The sequence below is a fragment of the Pelmatolapia mariae genome, linkage group LG8, assembly GCF_036321145.2.
Source record: "Pelmatolapia mariae isolate MD_Pm_ZW linkage group LG8, Pm_UMD_F_2, whole genome shotgun sequence".
In the NCBI taxonomy this organism is placed as follows: Eukaryota; Metazoa; Chordata; class Actinopteri; order Cichliformes; family Cichlidae; genus Pelmatolapia; species Pelmatolapia mariae.
Window position 1 is genome coordinate 16,628,957 of NC_086234.1, and position 23,431 is coordinate 16,652,387.

Here is a 23,431-nt window from a genome sequence, read left to right on the forward strand (position 1 = left end):
ATGCACACACCAGCATTTTGTTATGTAAGAAGCCAGAAATATGAGAGAAACCACAAAGTTCAGAAAACAGCTTCAAGGCTAGTTGGCTTTTAAGGGGTAAAGAGATAAAAGAAGTGTCTTGTAGTACTCCATATCAATTTTCTTTTTTAATAATCACCGTGTACTGTATCGGGAACTTTATAATTGGTTAGAGAAACTATTCCTGTCAGTGTTTGTCATCAATGTGCAACAAGACCAACTGGTTTGCTGATGTCATTTGTTCTTGTCAGAGCCATTGTGGACTCTGTTGCGGTCAGCTGTTTTCACTGAAGCACTAGCACCCGTCCCTGCCATAACTGGTGTGGAGAAAGCATGTAACGACTATGCATTTCTAATGAGGAGATTTTCTGTTCTCATAAACAGCAGGCAGGAGAGTGGAGATAAGGAAGGAGAGGAGAAAGAGGGGAGGGAAGTGGAATAAATCCCAAATTTAAGGATTGAAGGGTCTTTTCACAACATCAGTAGAGTGTTGGCTCGAAATGTGTGTGCTGTGTGTGCGATTGCGTAAATGTGTGTTGCATGAAGGAGTGGGAGTCATCCTTTCTAGAGGCTGCTGTGCCAATTTTTGGCGTGCGTTCACGCGTTCACGCATGTCTGTTGCATGGCATCAATTTTATGGTGCGACCATATACGAGAGTGGGTGTGTTTGTTTGCATGACAGAAAGCAAGAGAGAGAGATAACTTAAGGGGGAGATGAAGTAAGAAAGAAGACATGATGAACACCACTGAACAAAGACATCAAGCAGTTTCTGAAGATTGCAACAACAACAACAACAAAAAAAGCACCAGTACGTCTATTCATCATCCCGTGCTGTGTGACAGTTTTCTGGCTCCCCTTTTTGATAGACAATGAGTTTCAGAGAGTGGACTTAAATCTGAAAGGAAGAGACAAAGAAAGAGGGGGGCAAGTCAGATAAAAAGAGACAGAGAGAACACCAATTTTGCCCTCTCAGCTGACGCAAGGGGGAAATAGCATGTTTCCCCTTGTCCATCACAGACTCAAGAGCTACTAGCTTAATTATACGGAGCAACAGAGACTGAACAGACTGTGTGTGTGTGTGTGTGGTTGTGTGTGTGTATGAGAGAGCGACAGTTGGATTCGGATGCAGTGTATTGGCTTGGAATTAACACGAGCAGAAAGATGGAAAGGTTTAATTAGATGTATTCCCCCTTAAAACTAACACAGTTTGTGTATCTGTGCGGCTGACATTATGAGGACATAATAACCAATCTCATACGCGCATAGGGAGACAAACAATTTCCTCACAAGGAAAAATTCTCAGTCTTGGGGTTAAGTTAGGGTGAAGTTAGGTGGATAACATGTTAAAAGAATATTTAAACTTTGCAGGAAAGGCAAGATGGGTTTTTCTTTTTTTCTTTACAGGACTAAAAAGATGAAAAGCACTCTCATGCTTGTGCGTCAAATACAGGGTCGGGGCATTAGCTTAAAGACTAAAAGCAGAGGGAGGACTGTTCAGTTGATTAATTTTTCCATCATGACTAATTCCTCATGTTTTTTCAAACATTAGTTTGAAAAGGCTGATGCGGTCGGTGAGCACAGCTTTCACTTTTGGTCAATTTTACCAGATTTAGCTAGAAGCTACTGACCTCTCCAGCTCCGGTACATTACTTCACCTCAGTGGCATGTGGTGAATTTTGTAGAAAGGCAAGCAGAGATGATGACAGGTGAATTAAACCTCGTGTGACACAGTTAAGCATTAATATCTTTTTAAAAAAAATATTCAGGAAAATTTAAGGTGGTGACTTAATACAACTGGATAACCTTTATACATTTGGTCAACCAAGTTATTCTTTAGATATGCTATTGTGAAAGTGCTGCTAACTTTACTGTTTTTAAAACCCAGACATCCCCCTTGAGGAGTTATCAAGACCTTTTTCACATCACACCGCACCACACTAACTCCTCTATACATATCGCACATTTTGGGCAAGGTGGTAAGTAAGAGAAAACTTATTGGTTTAAATGAACAGTTAAGAGGGCTTGTTTACTTGCTAATGCTAGCTCTACAAACAGCAGATAATAATTGATCTCAGAGCAGTGAAAGTAAAGCCAGGCACAGCTTGGTGACACTAGTCTAGCCCACTGGATTATCCACAAAGCACATGTGCAAGCAACTAGAAAAAGCTGCTGGCGCGCTAAAGTCATTGTTAACAGGCATCCCCATTAAATCGCTTGCCCACAGAGATTTCAATGAGATCCCAGTCAAGCAGAGTCAACCTGCTTCCAGAGACAATACCCAACTGCCACAAGGTGGAAGTAATTTAAAAGAAAGATGCAAACAGGCAAGAAGCTTTATGACAGAATGCTGTGTTAGATGACAGAAACTGTTTTAATTGATGTCTCTTTTTAGTTTTTAAAGGGCAAGCACTGCTTGTCTTGCTTGCCCTGATGGAACGACACTGCTCCACCTATAGCAATAAAACGTTTTTCTTCTTTTAAAATTTGAATAATGACATTAATTGTGGTTTTAAATCGTGCAAAGAAATTATTTTATTTTGGTTTTACAAAAATTCTTTCAATAATTCTAGAACAAAAACAAATTTTAAACTTAAGCCATGCTACAGCAAAATTTGCGAGTATCATTTTAACACCAAAATGTAGATAAATGGCTAACAGTTTAAGTTAACTAAGATGAAATCATGTTAGTCACAACGAGGCTGTTTTTCAATCTTTTAATTTCATGCTTCTGTTTAAAAAAAATCTAACAAACATCTCATTTTTAGATGTTCAATATTCAATATTAGATGTATTGCGATTACTGAAGAACCTAAAAGCAACCCCTCAAGAGGAAAGGAGAAGGTGAAATGTCTAATTACGGTATAATTAATAACAAATCAAATCAATGTCGATCTCCTGGCTTAAGCTCACACAACTTTCCAGTATCTTCAATCCATCAAATCCTATATAACATAAATATAAACAGCTGTGCTCATAAATGATGCTGCTGTTTCAGTTAAAGGGTTAAGAACAAATTGAAAAACTGTTTTTTGCTGCTAAAGTGATTCTGTTTCTTTGTTTTTATTCCACATTAGTAAATATCCATCAGGATAATCCAATGTTGGTTTTGCTCATTGCATTAAAGAAAAGGATAATCAGCCTCACTCTTAAAGGTTGGTTTAATTCTGAAGGGGAATGTGTAGATTTCAAAGCAGTGTCCTCCTAAATGGCAAAAACAAGTGTGTGTGTGTGTGTGTGTGTGTGTGTGTGTGTGTGTGTGTGTGTGTGTGTGTGTGTGTGTGTGTGACAGTGGGGGGATGCAGGAGGGAGTGAGGCGAAATGGTCACATGCGTAGCAGACTGTCAAGGAATAACTCGCCCCCTGCCTCTCTCTCTTTTTCTCTCATCCTCTTGACTCCTTCCATCCTCCTCCTCTGCCTCCTCCAGCATGCCGCTCTCCTCTCTCCCCTCAGCTCCTCATTTTCATCTTAATCTGCGCTCGCTCCGTCCCCGCTCTCCCTCTCTCTCTTCAGCTCTCTCCCTACTCTCTGCTCCCCACACCGCCACCTGTTAGTCTCCTTCTCCTCTTCACACCAGAATCCCCTCTTCTTCCTCTTTTTCTTTTATGAGGAGTTTCACACTTACGCTATCACTGAGGTAAGACACCATTTTTATTCTTTTATTCTGAAATACAGATAGTTTGATTCTAAAGCCAAGGCTGGAAATGTTAATTTTTCCTCTTAAATTGCACCTGCACTTCTTCTCAGATGTTTGGTTTTAGGTTTTGTTGGCCACCTTCCACTGCCGTCATTGCATGCTCACTTTGTCTGTAAGGTTCATGTGCACGTCTGCTTCTTTTTAAGGTAAAAAACTAATGCATCACAAACCAGACAGATCATTCTGCATACAGCAGTGAGGTGCAACATGTGGCATGTGTCTGCTCTTTCACTTTTCTTTCACACCTTCCTGTCACACTCTCACTCAAGTTTTCCCGTTCCTGACTGCCTGAAAATAACTTGGCTCTTAATTTATAAGTGCCGACTGTCACGATGGTTAGCTGTAGATGATGCTGAGTACCGAGCTCTAATGAGCAGCTACACTCTGAAAGCACAGTACTATACCATCTGCCTGTCAGCCAGCAGCATGTTATTTAAAGGTGAACGGAGCCTGCTGCAGGGGCCCCATTGTATGTAGGACACGGGGGAAAGTAGACGAAAACCAGCCGGGAGACAGAGAAATCCTCACGCACCTACAGGTGGAATAAAGGTGTCTGTGAAAGACTAATGGAGAGATAATGAGAGCTAAAGAGTGCAGGAGAAGAAAGGGGAGGTGAGAAGACAGAGGCTGAAGAAGAGAGCTCCCGTGCCTGTGATATGACTCTAATTTAAAGTGAAGGAGCTAAAAGGGGAGGAGGGGAGATTGCATGTTGCGCAAAAATATTTCTGACCGCCAGACTGTGGCAGCGTCGCTCCTCCCTCTTGAAGCTGGAAACCTATGTAACCTCATGAACATAAGTACAAGGGGGCCGTGCATAAAATACTCTACTGTATGTGGTTGCATAACTAATAGATGTAGGGATAGTGTGTGTAGCTGCAGGGAACCAGTGGCACATTATCCTGCAGCATATAGGAATTATGCAAAGTAGTGCTTCAGCACATAAAAACCTGTAAAGTGTGACGCTGAAACTGGCACCTTATTATCTTGCGCGCGTGCAGCCAGACTTCTCAGCAACAAGATGACGAGGAAACGAGAAGATGAGAGAGATTCCAGCTGGCAGCGTGAGAGCGATCAGTCCTGAGCTCCCTGAGAGCTTCTGCTTCCCAGAGAGCTGCGAGCCACCGGGCCTCTAGGGTGTACGTGTGCTGCTGTTGATGCCTGTGGTGCTGGTGGTGCTGGTGGTGCTCAGGCTGCTCCAGCTTACGGCCACATCTGCCAAAACAGGGGGTGGGGGGGGACTGACTGCACACATTATATCAGCCAATACCCTGCTGGGTGTGTGTGTTTGTGTGTAATTTTAGGGGAATTAATTACTCATAGAAGTGTATTTACATGTGTGATTGCAGATGTGCATGCTGTTATGGGACAGTGTGTGTGTGTGTGTGTGTGTGTGTGTGTGTGTGTGTGTGTGTGTGTGTGTGTGTGTGTGTGTGTGCGCGCAGGTTTTCCTGGCTTATTTTTTCTTATAAGAACTTCTGAATTAATCCATCAATAAATTTTAGTCAATCAACATCTCAGAGCTCACTGACTTGTTTTCACCTTCATCTTAATATCAAGCAATCCACCGCTTAAGTTCATTTTCACCCGTGGGCGGCTTCTGTTTTGTTTATTTTATTGTCAGGCAGAAGTGATTTATTGCTTTGTTTTCTCTCTAAATGATTTAACTCTGACTCTGCGTGCAACAAGTCTGAGGATATCTCTGCTCTGCTTAATTGAGCAGTAAAACAGAGCAGCGCTTTTTCGTGTTTTTCAGGATTTCAGATGTCATTAAATGTGCTCTTGTGGCACCAAAAACATGACAGCTGCTGGTTTATAAAAGGCAAGATGTCCATCATTTCCCATCCCAGAGCCAGAAGTCTGTCAAAGTCCTTTCAGTCAAATGAGTCAGGGAAGTTTGCAGCGTGGCACACTGCGGCGTGCTTTAACAGTTTGTTTCAACGCCGGCCAAGAAAGAGCTGGATTATCTGTGGTGTATATTACCCGCTGTTGCGCTCACAGCGGTGAGACCAGATCGTGTATGACGAGTGACCCTCGGTGCCCGCAATTCTACTCAAGGTCAACGGTCAGAGGCAACAAATTTAGAGCCACTGACAGCCAGGGGAGTTGTTGGTCATAATGATGGAGTCCTGATGAGAGAAGTCTCGGAAATGAATCTGTTTACTAGCTTTGACCCCAAAAACAGCCTGCAGCCATTAACCTAGCATGAAGAGTGGTAGCTGGAAAACGACTAGTCTGATTCTGTTCAAGTGTAAAGCAGGGTGTGGTTTTACCGGAAGGGTACAAAAATGTTCTCACTTTGTGGGGTTTTGGTGGCTACTTTCACACTGATTTCGACCTTTGGTTTTGTCGGCTAACCTTTTACTACAGTTCAAGTGTAACCGCCTGCTTGCTGTAGTTACATTTTTGCTCTGCCATGAGTGTCTTTTTCAAAATCTTGTCAACAGTAAATACATGGTTAGTGACTCCTGTAATATGGACACAACAGGCTCATCTAAAATTCAGCATCCCCACTTCTCCACCATGTTTGTTGGTGGCATGTGACGTGACCCGGTGGAGCGTTTCTTTCGCCGCCGTCCTTGTGATTTAAAACCAGATGTCACGAGCAAGGAGCAGATCTGGCTGTGAACCCACACGTTCATCGGCTAACTACTTATCAAAAACATGTTTCAATGAGTACACTGTAGGTTGACTGTATTATCGATGCTATTGTGAGCTGCAGCTGGAGCCCCCTGGTGGGCCGTGGAGGTACTGCAGGTGCGGGTGGGCCACAATAATAGGAGAAATTCTGTTCGAAATTGTGCATGTTTGAAGTGTGTATGGCAACATATTTATAGAAATGCATTTCTTTATATAAAATGTGAATTAAAACTGTTAATAGGTGGTAGTCAGTTTGTGATATTACTCATTACACTGACCTAAATTTACTAGACTGGATTGAAGTTTGTCTCCGAGTGGCATGTGGGTCGTACACAGACCTTAACACTAAGGTAACATTAGCAATTTATAACCAACTGCCTGTGCTGTCTATGTCTTTTGCATAAAATTTTCAATACATCACTTTCTTTTGCATTTTTTTTAGTAAAAAAATATAAGATTGGGTGAGGCCCCCGAGATTTTCACTAAAATGTACAAACTGACTTAATGTTTCATTCAGAATAACCCCAAATAATCAACTGAGCCCATAAACTTTACAGCAAAGGGTTTACACAGGTTAAGCGTGAGGGCTGTGTCCACAAAGATTTCTATACAACTAGATATCATTTTGCAACCACAGCTCCACTTTTCTGACCCAGAAGCTGCGTCCAATTTTTCATACTGTCTGCAGTTCGTGACATGTAATTTCAGACCCTTTTAATAGTTCTCTGGTGAAACCATTTAAAGCAGTAAGCTTATTGAATATACTGACCTTATCCAAGTAGTTTTCTATGTTACATAACTAGTAATTTCACAGAGAAAGAGGGGCTTCGTGGCAATGTGTCTATATTCAGTCGGGTCCTTTGAATTTTGATACAAAATCTGATGCAAGACCTTCACTAAAAAATTTGTGTTATAGAAGACTGGCATCTGCTCTTTAGAAGGGATAAATGTAAAGAAAATAGAGAAAATTTAAAGGTATACTCTCTGAATTAATAATTAAAATGCCTCTATTCTCATGTTTAACCTTAAAGAAACTCTGATGTTTTTATAGGCTATTAGAGGTAACCGGGAGAGATGAAGACAGTCTCACTTTTTACTTTTCATCCAATAAAACGTTGAAAATGAGCTTAAAAATAAGAATATATTACATGAAAAATACTTAAACAGAACCCCGAGCTTTCCCTGTCTGAAATCTAATTTTTATGTTTCTAAACCTCGCTGAACTCGACGTGCACGGCAAACACGGAGTAAGTGCAAATATTAACTTCTCAGTTCCAATCGATTAATGCAGAGAAAGCAGCGACGGTAGTCCAGGGGGGGATTTTCAGTTCACTGCAGAGGACAGAATGGCCCCTCAAGCCCTGCTGAGAAAACAAAAGCTATGAGATATTTGTCCACCCCCTCTTTTTTTTATTTTGGGAAAAGAGCAGACACATCAGCCTCGTGGTCAGCTCCACTCCTTGGAACCACAACACTATATAATCATCAGGAATCTTCTCTCCATCTCAGCCTGTAAAGATTTATGTAATTACCTTTGTGTCTGCAGAGCATTCTGAAAAGATTTTTATAGGTAAGATGCATGCTCAGACACTCTCACACACACAGCTGTTTCATCGAGGATGATTAGGATATGGAGGAGACCCCGTTGTCCATTATCTTTCATCCTTTCTGATAGGCTTGGGTTCATTCAGATCTGCTTAATTGAAATGCAAATGTATGCACATCTTAAATGTAATGTCATCTTTTAAAACTGTTCCAGTTACACTAGAAAGATTTTCACCAGGAAAGCACTGTGAGGCAAACACATCCTTAGATATGTTCTTGAAAATGAAAATCCTAGAGGAGCAGAGACTGTTTGTAATCAAACACCTCACTGAGCTCAGTGCTGAGGAAAAGAAAATGCCTCGTCTTCACTCTTGCTACACTGGTAAGCAATTCAAAATTGTGTGCATACACTAATGTAATATTCTCCTTTCCAGCCCTATGACTGTGCGAAAAGGAAAACGTTTGGGCATCACCATCCAGGAGCACATGGCCATCGATGTCTGCCCGGGCCCCATACGCCCCATTCGTCAAATCTCCGCCTACTTCCCTCGCCTCTCGCCCACTTCCTCCTTCTCCGAGCCACTCTCGCCCAATCAGGTGGCGGCGCCCACAACGCTCAGCCCTGGCAGCACAGGTCAAGCTGGAGGGCCCATCGGAGGAGGAGGGGGGAGCAGCGGCCTTTTGTCGCCACAGTTACCGGGAGCGGCGGGGGGAGGGGGCTCCCTGTCAGCCATGAGCAGCATGGACACCTCCATTGAGATCGACAGCTGTGACAGCGATGATAACAGTGAGTCACCTGGAAGTCTCATTGAAGCAACCTAATCTAAGAGCAAATAAAATTAAGTCAGCGCACATATGGTTTACTGCGGGCCATTTCACCGCTTGAAATATTGAAAGAACTTTGCACAGCGGCAAGTGCCGGACCAATACTGCTCCTTTTGTTATCAGCACATGTGCTGGCCACATGTGTCTGTCTGAGAACATAGTGTCACTGCATAGTCTGCAAAAGGGCTCAAATTATCAAATTACCTCAGAATATATCAAAGTTTATTAATCTGGCCTTCTAAAGCTACAGTTCTCCGGTGAATTCAGTGGTTTGAGACCACAACATGACCAAAATTATGCTGGACATCTGCAATGAACTTGCAATTTCATTGTCATGCAACCGCACACAGTCAGTTGCCATCTTCAGGGCAACCTTTGTACATCAAGTTGGCAATAAAATAGCAATTTTGTTTGCAATTAACTGCAATAAATTGGCTAAATTGGTAAATTCACATAAACTACATGCATTTAGAGTCCAGCCAGAACCTCAAAGATCTGAAATTCACAAATTCCTGCATTAATATCGATGTACAGTCTGCAGGGCAATGATTTAACTTCTGAATGACATAGGCGCTTGACAACCTTGTTTTTATATAAGAAAATAACCAGAACACAACTATTTGGCAACTAGTTTAGCCAAGTTATAAACTAGTCCCAAGGTTTTTAATCACCACGTTGCCTGGTGGAAGGCAGCCTTGCAGGTTGAGGGTGTTGCACAATAAACCTCTCGCGAACCAGCTGGTCGCTGCAGCTACTTGTAGTGAGTCAGTAAATGTTAAAAAATTCAATTCCGTCACCAAGAAACCTCTCAGTTTTCTTAGCTTGTTTCCATGCTTTTATGCTGAGGTCAGCTACCCAGCTGCTGTCTGCAGTACATGCACTGCAGATTTGACAACAGTTTCAATCTTTTTCTATCAACTTCCAACAAGAAGGGCAATATTTTATGTATTCCTTTCAAACAAAGAAAAGATGTTTTCATAAAAGTCTGAGCGAATTCAATTTCTCCTTCTCATCTGCTGTTTGTGTTTCTCCCTGCCATCATTCTCCATCTGTTTTGCAGATAATAAAGTCATCAGCTCAAAAGCAATTACCAAAGTAAATGGCACAGATTTGTGTGTGTGTGTGTGACTTTTTATTAACTGCCTTCCAGCCTCTTTGGGGACACTAGAGTTTGACCTACTGTACGAGAAAGCCACCAGCTCCCTCCACTGCACAGTCCTCAGAGCAAAGGTAAATCCCGAACTCGGAAAACTCCATTAGAGCCACTGCAGCTGAACCGAGATACAACTCAACAGCATGTGTTTTTCGTTCTACTGATTAAAAAAAGAAGAAGAAGAAAGAACCCTTCAAGTCTTAGTCTGTTAGTCGTTTTAAATGTTGAACATTTGTACTGTGATCTTCTTTTTTACATGGCTTGTATCTTTTCTGAAAAGGGTCTAAAGCCGATGGATTTCAATGGTCTGGCTGATCCCTACGTCAAGCTGCATCTGCTGCCGGGCGCCTGCAAGGTCTGATTTTCTTATCAGAACAGAGTTTTTGTCCCTAAATGAAAGAGACCTTCAGTATCCTGTCACAAGGACTCTGAAGTGCAGATTTAATTCATGCTGCATTTTTTTAGTGTTATGCAATGAAAACTAAAGTGCAGACCAATAAATCGGCAATGAGGCAAAATGACCTTGTAGATTGTAGGAACTGAACTTGTTTTCCTCGCAGAGGTTGTTTTCCGTTTGTCTCCCCTCGACAAAGCCTGGCATTAAATTGATGTTTTCTTCTCTCTGCCCATCACTTACAGGCCAATAAACTGAAGACCAAGACTGTTCGCAACACGCTGAATCCCGTGTGGAACGAGACGCTCACCTACTGTGGAATCACTGAGGAAGACATGTACCGCAAAACACTCCGGTAAATGTTTGCTCTAGGAAAGGCTATTCCTGTCCTCTTCATGCCCTGCCTTTCTGTTTATCATTTCCCATCGCAAAGCTGACCCGTGCTTTACAAAGGATTTTCTTATCATCCGTCTCAATCACAGCTTCTGGTTTTATGGGCCTTTCTCCATTTTGCCATGTTGCCCCTCTCTGTTTCCATCTCCACTGATCCTGAGATCCTCTTCACCTTTGTTCCTCCCCATCCTCACACTCTCCTGTCCACCAGGAGCAGAAAAAGATCTCCCCTCACTCGTTCTTAAACACTCCTTTCTCTTTGTCTCTCATTCAATCTGGCTCCTTGCTTTCTCTCTTTCCAAGTTGCAGTGACAGATTGAGGTCAGACTGAGCTCCGCGGGGTGTTTTAATTTCATTGACCCCCCTCTAGAGGTGACGAAAGCTGCGAATTGTTTCTGCCTGTGACTAAAACTTTGCCGTGGCACACATGGGAGTGGGATTTAAATAGGATCGACGGATGATCTCTCCAGGGAAATTAGAGAATCTGGCAGTGTTAATTCAGCAGAGACATGTAAAGATCAGGAGATGGGAAGTTTAACTTGGGTAAACATGGAAACATGTCACCATCGATCTTTGAAATACAGTGTGTCTTTAAAATTGACAAACTTCTGAGAGCGCGAGATTCAAAGGATCATTTCAAGCAGTCACTGTGGACACATTTGGTGTCAGCTCCTAAGAATTTAAGAGTTTCTGATTTTTCCAAAACAAGCTAATGCTACAGTCACACTGGGGAAAACAGTGATTCAGGAAGATGGCACAACTAAAATTGCTGTAAGTCTGTGCAATGAACCTCTGGTCTTGTTGGATTAGAAATATTTGAGGACAAGGACCAGGTCTGCAATCACTCGCACTCAGCTGCCATCTTTAGAGCAACTTTAGTGGAGCAAGACAGCAATGAACTGGCAATGGGATGCCATTGGTTGGCAATTACATGCGATCTGTTTGTGTAACTATAGAAGGTAAATGGTATAAATCAGCAAAAAGCTGTTGCCTCTGATATTCAGAGTCAAGCCAAAACCCTCATAGGTCTGAAAGAGAAATTCCTCCACAAACAGTGACAAAGTTATTGCAGGGCAGCAACTTAAGTCTAAAAGCTAAAAAAAATTAAATACAATTAAAAATAAAAATTAAATAAAAATTTAATGCAGTCACTGGGCAACCACCAATTTTTCTCAGTTGCTAGGAGATTTTTTTAACTCTAGTGTGACTGACCCATAATGTGACAAATGAAAGCCTTTAAAAAGGGACAATAAGAAAATGCAAAATCATTGTGCAGAAGAAGAAATCATCAGTATTTTATAAATTACTTAGCTACATAAACAGGAAAAAAGTATCAATGTCATTACGGTAGTTACATGGATAGCTACCAGAGTTAGCGTGCTAAGTAGCTAGCGCCCATATCCTTGTGTAACACTTTGTACCTCATGAGGTGATTGTCAGTGATCGCCCTCAAAGAAACAAACTGTGCTGCCCAGATCAATGTTTTCTCTTTTCTACAGTCTGGAAAAAAAAATCATATATTTAGACCAACGATGAATTAAACAGTAAAATAATGATGGCTGACGCTCTTGGTGACTAGCAGCTGTCGCCATGCTGGAGAGCAGGATAGATACAATAGGCGGCTGAGAAGGGTTTGTTTTTAGTATAATACATATCACCCTCTTATTCGCCTCCACTTCCTCACACACCACTTACAATATTCTCTGTTATAGCCACCAGCATCAGGTGACACTAAGCTTTGGAGGTGTTGCCCTGCAACAAGCTGAGACTGCACAGCTTATCCTGCTATGATGATTTGAAATTGCAATAAAATTATCCATAATTGTTTCTTACTCTGTTCCAACACTGATTTAAGCAGCCTTTGACTAAGTATTAAAACAAGTATATGTAAGATCACGATAAAAGCAGAGTACTTCAGGCCATTTAACCAAACACTGACCTCCTCTAAAAAATACTATAAAACAATTTGCTCTTTTTTATCAATTATCATCATCTCTGTTCTATGGAGCATGGATAGATGGATGTAGCTACTGTGACGTCACCTGTTGGTTTGTTAAGTCCTGTTTTGAAGCCACATGAGAATCTTGGTGTTTTGAAACTAGATTAGACCAGCAAGGAGTCGATCTGACTGTGAAATCACACATCTCTCTGCACAATCTATCTTTCTGAAAGTTAGAGAAACAAAATTTACACCTTAGGCTTTTTTTCCCACTCAAAATGAGCGACTGAGTCCATAACTCATCAGGAAAGTGTGAAAGGAAAAGTCAAGGGCCGTTTGCCACAGATTTCTGCATGATCGTAACGTCACCTTATAGCAAAGTTGCCATCAAATAGACCCAAGCCGGGTTTCTGTCGGTCTTGTACCTCTCTTTTATAACTTGTGTTGCTGTCGCAGCCAGATTGAAGACATGTATTTAGGATCGTGTCAGTTTTTACCGCCATTTTAATGACATATCAGTAGGAAACTCAGATTCACAGATTACACAGAGCAGGATGTTGCAACAGTGTTAAAAAACTGACCACTTCTCCTGCTAACTAGTGCTGATGTGAAGGTATTGTCTGATTGGGGACACCAGGAGCATATTGTAGGGAGTACCAGCACCAAAACACTGAACTTGAAAGGATGTGACTATGATGACGCTACTAGCAGCATGCAAAGTGACCAACAGGGTGGGTTTATTGAGAGAATTATGCCTCAGCAGGAAATATCTAACTACGCAGAAATGGGAAACTCATTTTAACCCTACGCCGTAACCTTCCACATAACCTGATGTGATGTAACTACACATCCGGTCAACGCATACCACAACAACTTAAATGCCGTGGATGGTTGTGGTGTTTCCGGTTACGACATCAGTTAGGACGTAGATTTCCCGCAGAAGTCTAAATCAAGCTCAACTGTTTTTGTAACCACAGGTATCGCCCCCTTGTGGTCATTTCAAATGAATGCGCTATTACAGTCCGTGTGTAGGACCACAGCCCAAAAGCCACAAGTCAAAATTACGTTTTTTTTTTCTAAAGCTCAATTTGGTTTATAAAAAAAAAAAAAAAAATAGTATGTGGAACTAAAGAATCTAAATTTTGGTATTTTATCTTATTATTTATCAATGTTTGACTCAAAAAGTCACAAGTTTTGATGACATTTTCTACGTTTTAGCCAGAAATAGACAGAAGGCAGTCACAGTGAGACTTCATCTGTATATAAGGTGGTGCTGGTATGTGTAGATCAGATTCACCCCCCCTGCTTGGGTTCACATTATGGGTGATGGCTGATGCGTCAGTAATTATGAGCTGTCACAATGACACTTAAATGTTTTTATTACTTGATGTTCTGTAAGTGAAGCCTTACATCCAGCTGGTATTATAATGGCTCCATCTTTCTTCCCTCTTTGACCCATCATTTTCTCACTTACCACTTCACCCTCGAGCTGTTTTACACCATTTTTCTCCCCTTAGCGCCAGCTGCTGCTCTCATCTGCGCTCATCCCCCCCCTCCCCCCCCTTCATCATTAGTTTTGTCTTTTTCTTTTTGATACTCAATGTTTCAGATTAAGGAAACTTAAGTCACTAAACTAGATATTAACTCTCGGTATTTTAACAGATTATTGTCTTTTATTATCAGAAACTGAAGACAAACGTTACACCTGTGGTTATGAATTTAGTAAGAAGTCAAATGAAGCAGTAGATGGGGAGGCAGCATGTTTATATACCAATCTCTCCTGTGGCAGATCGCTTTCTTGATTTTCTTCCTCCCATTGTATGTCTTTCATTCACATTTACATAAATTAAAGAGAAAAAGTGCTGGGCTTCAGTTAGCTTGTAACATATCACTTCACGTGTTCATTTAAATAGACTGGCTTGTTTTCATCACGTCACTCAAATCCTCACATACACAGCATCCCTGTATCTCCTTCACTCCGCTCTCCCCACCCGCCCACTAGTTTATTTCAGGCACTATTATGGCAGGTGTAAAAGTTTGCCAGGCCCATAAATATGGATTGACTTAACCTAGCATGATGCACTTTCACATTATATAAATTCCTGCTGGAGGAAAATGGTAATTACTTCTAGTCTGAACACACACACTCACACACAGGCCTGATTTACATGTAGCGTCGGTCACTTTCTGACTGTGTTACTTTATTCAGGTCATGTTTATGTCAGTGATTTCCCTTCCCTAAAATGACTCATGATATTGTGTTTGACTACCACATTCCATCACACACAAAAAGCACTCTCCATCTGATTACTTTACATTTTCTGTCTACACTGTTAATCACTAATGGCATATCAGGGTCATTGTAGGTCTAAAAAATAAAAAGGGTGGTGGGGAGGCAGATCATGACTTAACAAAAAACTTTTATTTTTAGTAAAACTTTGAATTATCTCGGATATTATACAATACTATGCAAAACCCTTGACTCACCCCTCATTTCTTTATATTTTGCTCAGAAAATGAGAAATGGGTGCAGTGACTTGTTAAAACATGTGCAAGCATACATAGAAATTCAATCTTGTAATAAATGCTGTCAGTCAGTATTTGGTGTGACCACCTTTAAGGACATTCAAAGCTCTTCTTTGGATGTTTCTGCCTTCTGTTATGTTCTCTGTCAAGATGATCCCACACTGCTTCAACAATGTTGAGGTCCGGGCTCTAGGGAGGCCAATCCATGATTGATAGTGCGCTACTGTGTGGTTTCCTATCAAGGTATGCTTTTACCGTGCTGGCATTGTGTTCGGGAGCATTGTCATGCTGAAAAATGAAGCTGTTCATGCTTTTCAGATGGCATAAAAACCTGATGGTTCTTTTCTGCGTCCATCAATTTTGACAAGATCGCCAACACCACTGCCTGAAACGCAGTTTGAAATGCAGTCCAGCTTCCACATATTTTTTAAAGACACCCTGACAGCATGTAGAGATATGTAAAGTTTTGGTCCAACTGCTTTTTGGCAATCGGTACAAAGTTTTTTGTTCAAATATTTTCTTATCTGTCAAACAGCATTCTCTTTGTGTTTCATAGATTCGAATAAAGAAATGGGGACACATGATGCATTCGTGACAGGCTTTTAGTGTCAAAATCCCTGAAAGTGTTTTGTTACTAGCTTTGCTAAGTTGCCTGTTATGTGTAGACACAACACTGTTAAGTGGCTTAGCAAAAAAATAAACCCTCTCAAAATGGCCAGGTACAAAAAAAAGAAAAAAATACACTGGCTGCTTTTTCACACATTTTCAATGTCCAAAGAAAACCTTTGAAAGACCTTCAGAAATCGTGGAGAACTAATTCTCAAGACCACTTAAAGAATTTTCAAAACATCCCGTCTCCTTGGAAGCAAAATCTTAAGAAATGAGGTGTGGCTAAAGAATCTTTCACAGTGCTGTTCAGATCTGTAAAGATCCCTGCCATGTTGGTCCAAACACTGCCTATTGAAACAAGACTCTCCAATAAAGAAATCCTTTTGATTTTAGCCATTATCATCCAGACTTTGCAGAAATATTACTGTGAACTGATGCTCTTCAAAAGAAAACAATATACTCATTTATATGCTGAGCATCAGAAATAAAGAACAGCTGCAAAGGTATTATTTGCACCAACATGTGGATGCGGCATTCCCTTTTTTCTTGTTCTTTTACCAGCGTCTGTGGTGCGGTGATATTGATCCACCTGCAGAGTGATGCGATGTGTTTTCTTAAGCCTTTCCTTTAAAATGTGTAAAATTTCAGAATTATAGTTTTTCCCCTCATAAATAGATTGTTTCACCCAGCTCTGTAATTGAATTTCATACCTACAATGGCCCTAATATGCCACTGCAGTAACCAGCTACTCTTATTTTGATTCATGCTTTATGCTCTGCCCATCGTTCTCTCCTCATTTCTCATTCTTTACCTCCCCATCCCCTCCCTGTCTTTCACTCCCAGGGTGTCCGTGTGCGACGAAGACAAGCTGACACATAATGAGTTCATTGGGGAGTCTCGGGTGGCCCTGCGCCGTGTGAAGCCTGACCAGACCAAACACTTTAACATCTGTCTGGAGCATCCACCTCCTGTGAGAAGAACGGGGGGGAGGGGGAAAAAAAAAAGACAGAACCTATAAAACTAGGAAAAAGGAAAATATAAGTGTATAAGGGAGATGAATGATACAGTAGGGGGTACAGCAGTATTTATTGAGGCATCCTGTCTGACTCACAGCTGGGAGTAAAGATGGGGGGGGGGGTGCACAGAGAAAAAAGGGGATGAGGTGATGACAGAGGGTAACACACACCAGTCAGCCACAACATAAAACCATCTGTAATATTGTGTAGCAACCCTTCATGTGAGTCACAATGGCCTTGACCAGTTGGGTCTCGGACAGAGGACCTCTGGAGGCGTCCTGCGGTGTCTGGTACCGGCGGTGGCGTAGCATCCTGTGTGCTGCAGGATGTGAATCATGATTGTTCTGGCGCTGGATCAGATGGGAGTCTGTGGGTTGGGCTGTCACTTTGGGCATTTTATTGTGTTACCCCAACTCATTCCTGGGAAGATTTGCAAAGTGACAGGATGTCCTATTTGGGAGAGCAGCTGCCATCGGGGAGCGCCATTGTCAGGTGTGGATGGTGTGCAAGTTTAAAGTGAGTGATAGGTGTCAAAATAACTTCCATACGAATGCCAGGACCCAAGGTTTCCCAGCAGAAAACTGCACTGTACTGAGATAATAAACCGTATCAGTTCATCCGTCAGTGGTTTTAATGTTGTGCCTGATCGATGTATCAATTCACTTGGATGAATATCACACATCTGGGTCTCATCATATTTAAATTAAAAAAAACAAGCAACGTAGCTGTGAAACATCTGTGCCATCTTTTGATTTATAAATCAATAACTGCATTTATAGAAATAAACTGTATTGCCAGTTTGTGAAAAAATCCAATAACTTATTAAGCATTAATTCCATCCATTTTCTAAAAAGACCCATCTAGTTAAGGGTTGCAGAGCAGCTGGAGCCTATCCCAGCTGCCAGCGCATGGTGTGAAATGACCGAGCTCTATAAGGTATTGATTAGAGAGAAAGAAAAGAAAGATGCGCTGATGATTTAGAAAAATGACCTCGAAGTTTTCAAATGTTAATACTGAATGCTGATGGCAAATCTGCACCCATGTTTTTTGTGTTTATGAAAAAAAGTTACATTTAAAAATGTAAGACCCTAAACTCTTTCCACCTAGTTTTAAATCTGAATGACTGGGTTGGATAAAGCATGGCTCTCAGTGGCTGTTGAAATTCATCCAACAAGTGTGGGAGAAGGTGAAGGTCAGGGCTCGGTGCCAACCAGGCAACGTATTCCACAACAAACTGGGCAGCCCATTTATTTTAGAGCTCACTTTGTGCGTAGGAACACAGAAAAAAGGCCTCTCCCAAACAGTTCCTGCAAAGTAGATAACAACATCGTCTAAAGTATTATTGCGCAGCGTCATTCAGTATGATAGTATTACCAGCCTGCATGTAACTAGTAAAAACTTCAGCTTTAAGATGTGCTGAAGGTTCACACGGTCAATGTCACCGTGTTTCCTTTGGCTTAGTTTAACAGTGGCAGCATCACAATACTGATCCATACTGGCTGAAAATAAATCAATAAATCAGGTTGTGGCACAGCAGCTGCAAGTTCATCAATTATTTACATTTTCCGACTTGTCGTAATGATCTTATCTAGCAAACGTGAACGCTTTGTCTGCATACAGAACAGCATTAATGAGCTGCTGTGCTCGGAAAAATCATTGGAAATAAAACCACTGCGCTCGGGATTCATCCAGGACCATCAGAGCACTCGCTACATCGATCTGTTTTGCTGTTGTTGTTTTCAGATAATTTTCTCAAAATATTCTTATGCTTTGGCACATCAACCGTATTAGAGCGAATTTTCAGTTTTCCTGCTTAAATTGACAAATACTGTCAGACTGAACAGACATTAAAATTGTATCTTTTATTGTAATGAAATAAAAGACACAGCAGCAGTCAGCATAATAATAACTACTTATCTACAGCTTACTGTATAACTTATATTTTACTTCAATAACAAAATAATTCTTTAAAAACTCTGCCACTTAAGCATTTCTTAATGTATGACTAAGTTGGCAAATTTATTACTATTGTTATCATTAGTAATTTGAATGTTACTTATTACCAAAACCTCTGGAAATTGGTGATTTCGCTATGTGAAGTCTGAGATGATTTGTGCCTCCTTGGAATTACAAATACTTGATAAAGAAAGAAGTGGATTTGATTTCCACTCCCATGAGCCACAAATAGCTTTTCATGTAGGTTAAATGTCAACTGGGTCACATGTGGGGGAAAAGGAAAAAAAGCTGCAAACACCGGGAGAATAAAAGGTGAGGAGAAAGAGCAGGAGAAGAGGGGGGGAGGGGCGGAGAATTGTCAATAGACAGCAAGAGCAAGCCAGAGAGATGAGAAACAAATGGATTAAAAAATAAAAGCGGGGGGAGCGGGGGTGCACAGGGGTCGGGGGCAGAGGTGTTAAAAGGGGTTGCGAGGGCGCTGGGTTTTGTTCTTTCTGAGCTGGGGAAGGCTGCTGGTATTGGACTGGCCCTCTGAGGCCGGTGCCCACTCTGCGATCAAACGCTAAAGCCCCTCTGTCATCCCGCGAACAGACGCTGTGTCAGGAATGTAATTTTCAAAGTGGCTCCACTCTCCGCTCGATACAGCCGTCCCTTTCTCTTTGCTCCTCCAACCTGCCTGCTTTTCAGGCATCTCCACCTCAATATTTACCTCTCTTCTTTTTTCTGCTCCGACTCCAGCTGCCTTCACCCACTGCGATGAGCACAGCCCTGAGAGGAATCTCCTGCTACCTGCGAGAGGTGAAAACCCCGAGTCCTCTGTCTGTTCTGTTCAACATGACCCTCCTCCTGTCTGTCCCCTCAGTCCATTTTTCATCCTGTCTTAAAGAACAACACCCATTTTTTGTCCTCCACTTCCAAAACAGGGCTAAGTGACCTCCTGATACATTTGCATTTTTAGTGTAAGGTTAAACTAGAAACAGGGTAGTGATATATTTTTTAAAAAAACCTCTATAAAGTTAGTGATCTATATTTATCTAAAGTTAGCTAGAGCAGAAGTACAACGTGTGCTTAATACTTATTTACTTTTCTATCCAATTTATCAGTATAAAAAAATATTATCTTTGAAAATAATTACACAACAAAGCAAACAAAGCTGTCGGAGTGGAAACAATTTAGCAGAGTGATGTTATTTCAAATCCAATCAAAATTTCATTTGTAAGCTGAAGAATGATTCTTTTTTATTTGTTATTTTAAAAGCTGCATAAACTAAACTAACATGCACACACTGACTTTTACCCCTTAAGCCCTGAGCTGTTTTTTAAATGACCGGGAAAAAAAAAAGCATTATCCCTAAATTTAGTCAGTCAGTGACAGCTGCAACACCGAAAGGCCAAAATGAGCAGCTCCTGGCTAAATGGATTTGATTCACGTGGGGGAATTTTGAAATGCAGCATGCCTCCTTGTCCCCACCAGACAGAGGGGTGGGGGAGTGCAGGAAACGCTGGCAATTCTTCCTAATCAAGTCTGTAAATTAGAGAGGAACACAACCGTGTAACAAGCCGTTAAATGTCGAGTTTACCGAATCCGTCCGGAAAATTCTCACTTAAACTCTTACAGCAGCAGAAATGAAGCAGAACAAATGCTTCCTCCGAGCGGCCTCTTCATCGGATCTGTTTGTGTGTTTGACAACCCTCAAAAAGTGAAAACAGTTACATCGCAGGTATGAGACGCAGAATCCCAGCTGTGCGGGAAAAGAGCCGAGCTATGACGCAATCGAGAGCAGCCAAACTTTATGTTTCCAGTATTTCTTATCCTCACTTCACTGTCTGCAAATAGCTCTCAATTATAGGTGTGTGGACATTTGGACAGTTGCTGGTGTTACAGTTTCCTGTGAGTCAGGAAGAACAAGGTTTAGGGTAGTCTTCTGAGCAGACGTGAAAAAAGTGCTACAGGAATGACGTTTCTGTAAATGAAAGTCTACTGTAGCTCTGTCTGAAGGGCGCATGCATAACTAGTGCACTGTACAGTATTTCGTGTGCATCATAATGAAAAATTACCACCATCATCACCATGATGATGCTCATGTTAACTATAACATTTCTTTAAAGAGCCAAGAAGACAGCTTGTCAACTAGAGAGGTATACTACCAACGACGTTCAACACAGTCAGGATTTATGTTTGATAAGATCCAAAACCCCAGGTGGAGATAACAGGCATCACAATGGTGGTTATCAGCTTTCTCTGTTAAGCTGGGTTCTCTGCAGAGGTCACATGACTCTTCTTGGGCACAAAATGATCCCTGTGAGTATCACCTACTCCGGAGATCTTATCAGTAAAATGGAACACTGTTACAAATAAAACGAGAGATTAATGCTGCAGAGAAGTGATTAATCTGGGGTTACATCACGCTGGGTGGTAAAATAGACACTTTAATTATTTTATCGATGAAAGTGCTCTCAGTGCTGCTGTTGATTTCTGACATGACAGCTGCACATTACAGCTCTGAAACTTTAAACTGGATACTTTCAACCGACAGAGAATAAATATTGCACTTAAAACATGCTGTAAACAGAAGAATCAGTAAAAACTTCCTGCTGATTGCTGAAAACTTGAAACCTAACCGGGTTATGTGTTCAGCACAGCTACCACAGTGGTCTAGCCAGGAAAAAGAGCCACCTAAACCCATTAACCTCGTTTGGTAGAACACCACTGCGGTTTCCCCCCCAAGTGGGATCTGTGTAACTTGTGTTTGTCGTCACTTGCTCTTTACCTTTGCTGCCACCGTTGGGTTAATTTAGATTCCAAAACTACTTGGTAAGAGTTTGAAAAGGACTTTGGTCTGGGTTAAAGCGGTTCTATTCGCAACACTCACCCCAAACACTGAAAAACTGCACTTAGGAGTATCAAGTGTACTTAAATCAAATGATAAAGGAGTCCTAAATAAACATCTTTGCGTGCTGCACTGTGTCTGCAACCTTTGCCCCTTCTTGCAAGTAAACTTAGGCCAATATCATGCACTGACTACACTCTGGCTAAAATACATTGTTTAATTGCTAAACACACGATAATGTGCTTAAGTAGACGCCACAGGCTACTGGTAATACAGTCCTGCTTTAAAGTGGACTTCATGCTCATCACTGTGATGTAGCTTTCCTATTTAACCAGGCACACCTAAAGAGCTCACTGACTTTCATCTAACACTTGAGCTCATCTAAAGAGCTTAGAGACAAACTTCAGGAGCGCTCTCAGTCCAACGGCAAAGACCCGTCGTGGACAAAGTGAAACATCAGCCTCTAAGTCAGTTTACTTGGTCGCTCCCGGCTTTTGTATTTTCTATGGACAACATCAAATAGTTACCAAAGCGTTTGACAAGAAGCGGAACAACAGAATAGATTCAAAGTGACAGATGAAAGAAAGAAAGCAAGCAACAACCGAGGGTGAAGAAGGGGAAGACGGCGCTCTCACGGGCCCGTGACTCACCCTCATGGCCAGCAGCAGCTGTATCTGTACGGTATTTATAGGAAAGAAGCATTTGCTATTTTGGATTTGCATCGCTGTAGGTGCATGATTTTCAAAAGCTGTCTTTCTTGTTGCACCGCAGATCTACCATTACTGTATCTCCACTAAACGTCTCCTGTAATATCTCTCCATCTCTCATTAAGTCTTATCTTCAGGCAAGAGGTGGACACAGCAAAGGAGATCAATATGTCACACATACTGATCTCCTTCGAGATCCACCCCTTCTTTTTTAAAATTGTCTCAACAGCTTCGCTCCTTCTTGTCATCACGCTGCCTTTCCTGTCTCCCATGTTTTGTGTCTCTCTCTGGGACTCATCTTTGCTGGCAACAACCAGTCTGCCATCTGTCGTCAGCAATCAGGGGACTTAAAAAAACTTGTAATTAGTGAGGATAATTTGCACCGGGTACCTGGTAAGAAAACAGCTCGGACCTTCACAGATCGATAGAGAGCAGCTCATTAGGGAGGTGGAAATAAACATGCATCAAGTGTGGAGCCAGCTTCTCGCAGGGCGACAGACAAATGGGAAGGAAATAAATTTGTGGGCGGGTTTGAAAGATGTGAGAACAGGCGGACTAATTGAACAGCCTTGAATGTGGTGAGAAACACAAGCTGGCCATTAAGCGAGAAGGAGAACTAGCTATACTATCCTCCACAACTGAGCCTGATTTTGTGATCATACATCAGTCATGGATATCAAATCAATACATGAGTGTTCATTTGAATCATGTTTCAGTGAGTCTGCATTGTTAGCTTTGCTTAGAACCAAGGCAGGAAACAGCTTCAAGGTAGGAAAAATCACTAATGAACCGTTACAGTCCACCACTCCAGTCCTAACACTCCTTAGAGCTTTGTTTAGCTCTCCACTCACTCCTGAGGGAAAATCTGGCTCCTTTGCTTCCAAACACACCACTCTGTTCACCAGTTTGCCGCTGACTATCTGTCTGTATGTCATTTAGTGCTGCAGGGAGCATGCATCGGGCTTATCGGGCCTGTTTCATTGTAAACAGCTGCTTTCTGTGTCTAGAAATAACGGTGACAAAAACAAAAGGGAGAAAGAAACCAATGAAGTCGTGGGGCCACTAAAACAATCAATAAGCCATAAGTTCGTGAAAGGCTCAGCAGGGCCAGAGTCAGCTGCTAATTCTCTTACACTGCACATTTAAAATCACACATAATGCAAAAAACAGAACAAAACAAAAAAAAC

General features: G+C 41.6%; 1 protein-coding gene across 1 annotated transcript in view; it reads left to right on the plus strand.

Annotated features, from left to right (window-relative positions):
• Positions 1 to 3,413: 3,413 nt before the first annotated feature.
• LOC134632599 (double C2-like domain-containing protein alpha) overlaps positions 3,414 to 23,431 on the plus strand; it is a 29,086-nt gene continuing 9,068 nt past the window's right edge. Inside the window, exons 1-7 of the mRNA XM_063481289.1 lie at positions 3,414 to 3,654; positions 8,331 to 8,683; positions 9,872 to 9,951; positions 10,155 to 10,229; positions 10,514 to 10,623; positions 16,579 to 16,705; positions 19,446 to 19,505. Of these exons, the coding sequence (XP_063337359.1) occupies positions 3,623 to 3,654; positions 8,331 to 8,683; positions 9,872 to 9,951; positions 10,155 to 10,229; positions 10,514 to 10,623; positions 16,579 to 16,705; positions 19,446 to 19,505 (837 nt within the window). The 5' untranslated portion in view covers positions 3,414 to 3,622. The remainder of the gene's footprint in view (positions 3,655 to 8,330; positions 8,684 to 9,871; positions 9,952 to 10,154; positions 10,230 to 10,513; positions 10,624 to 16,578; positions 16,706 to 19,445; positions 19,506 to 23,431) is intronic.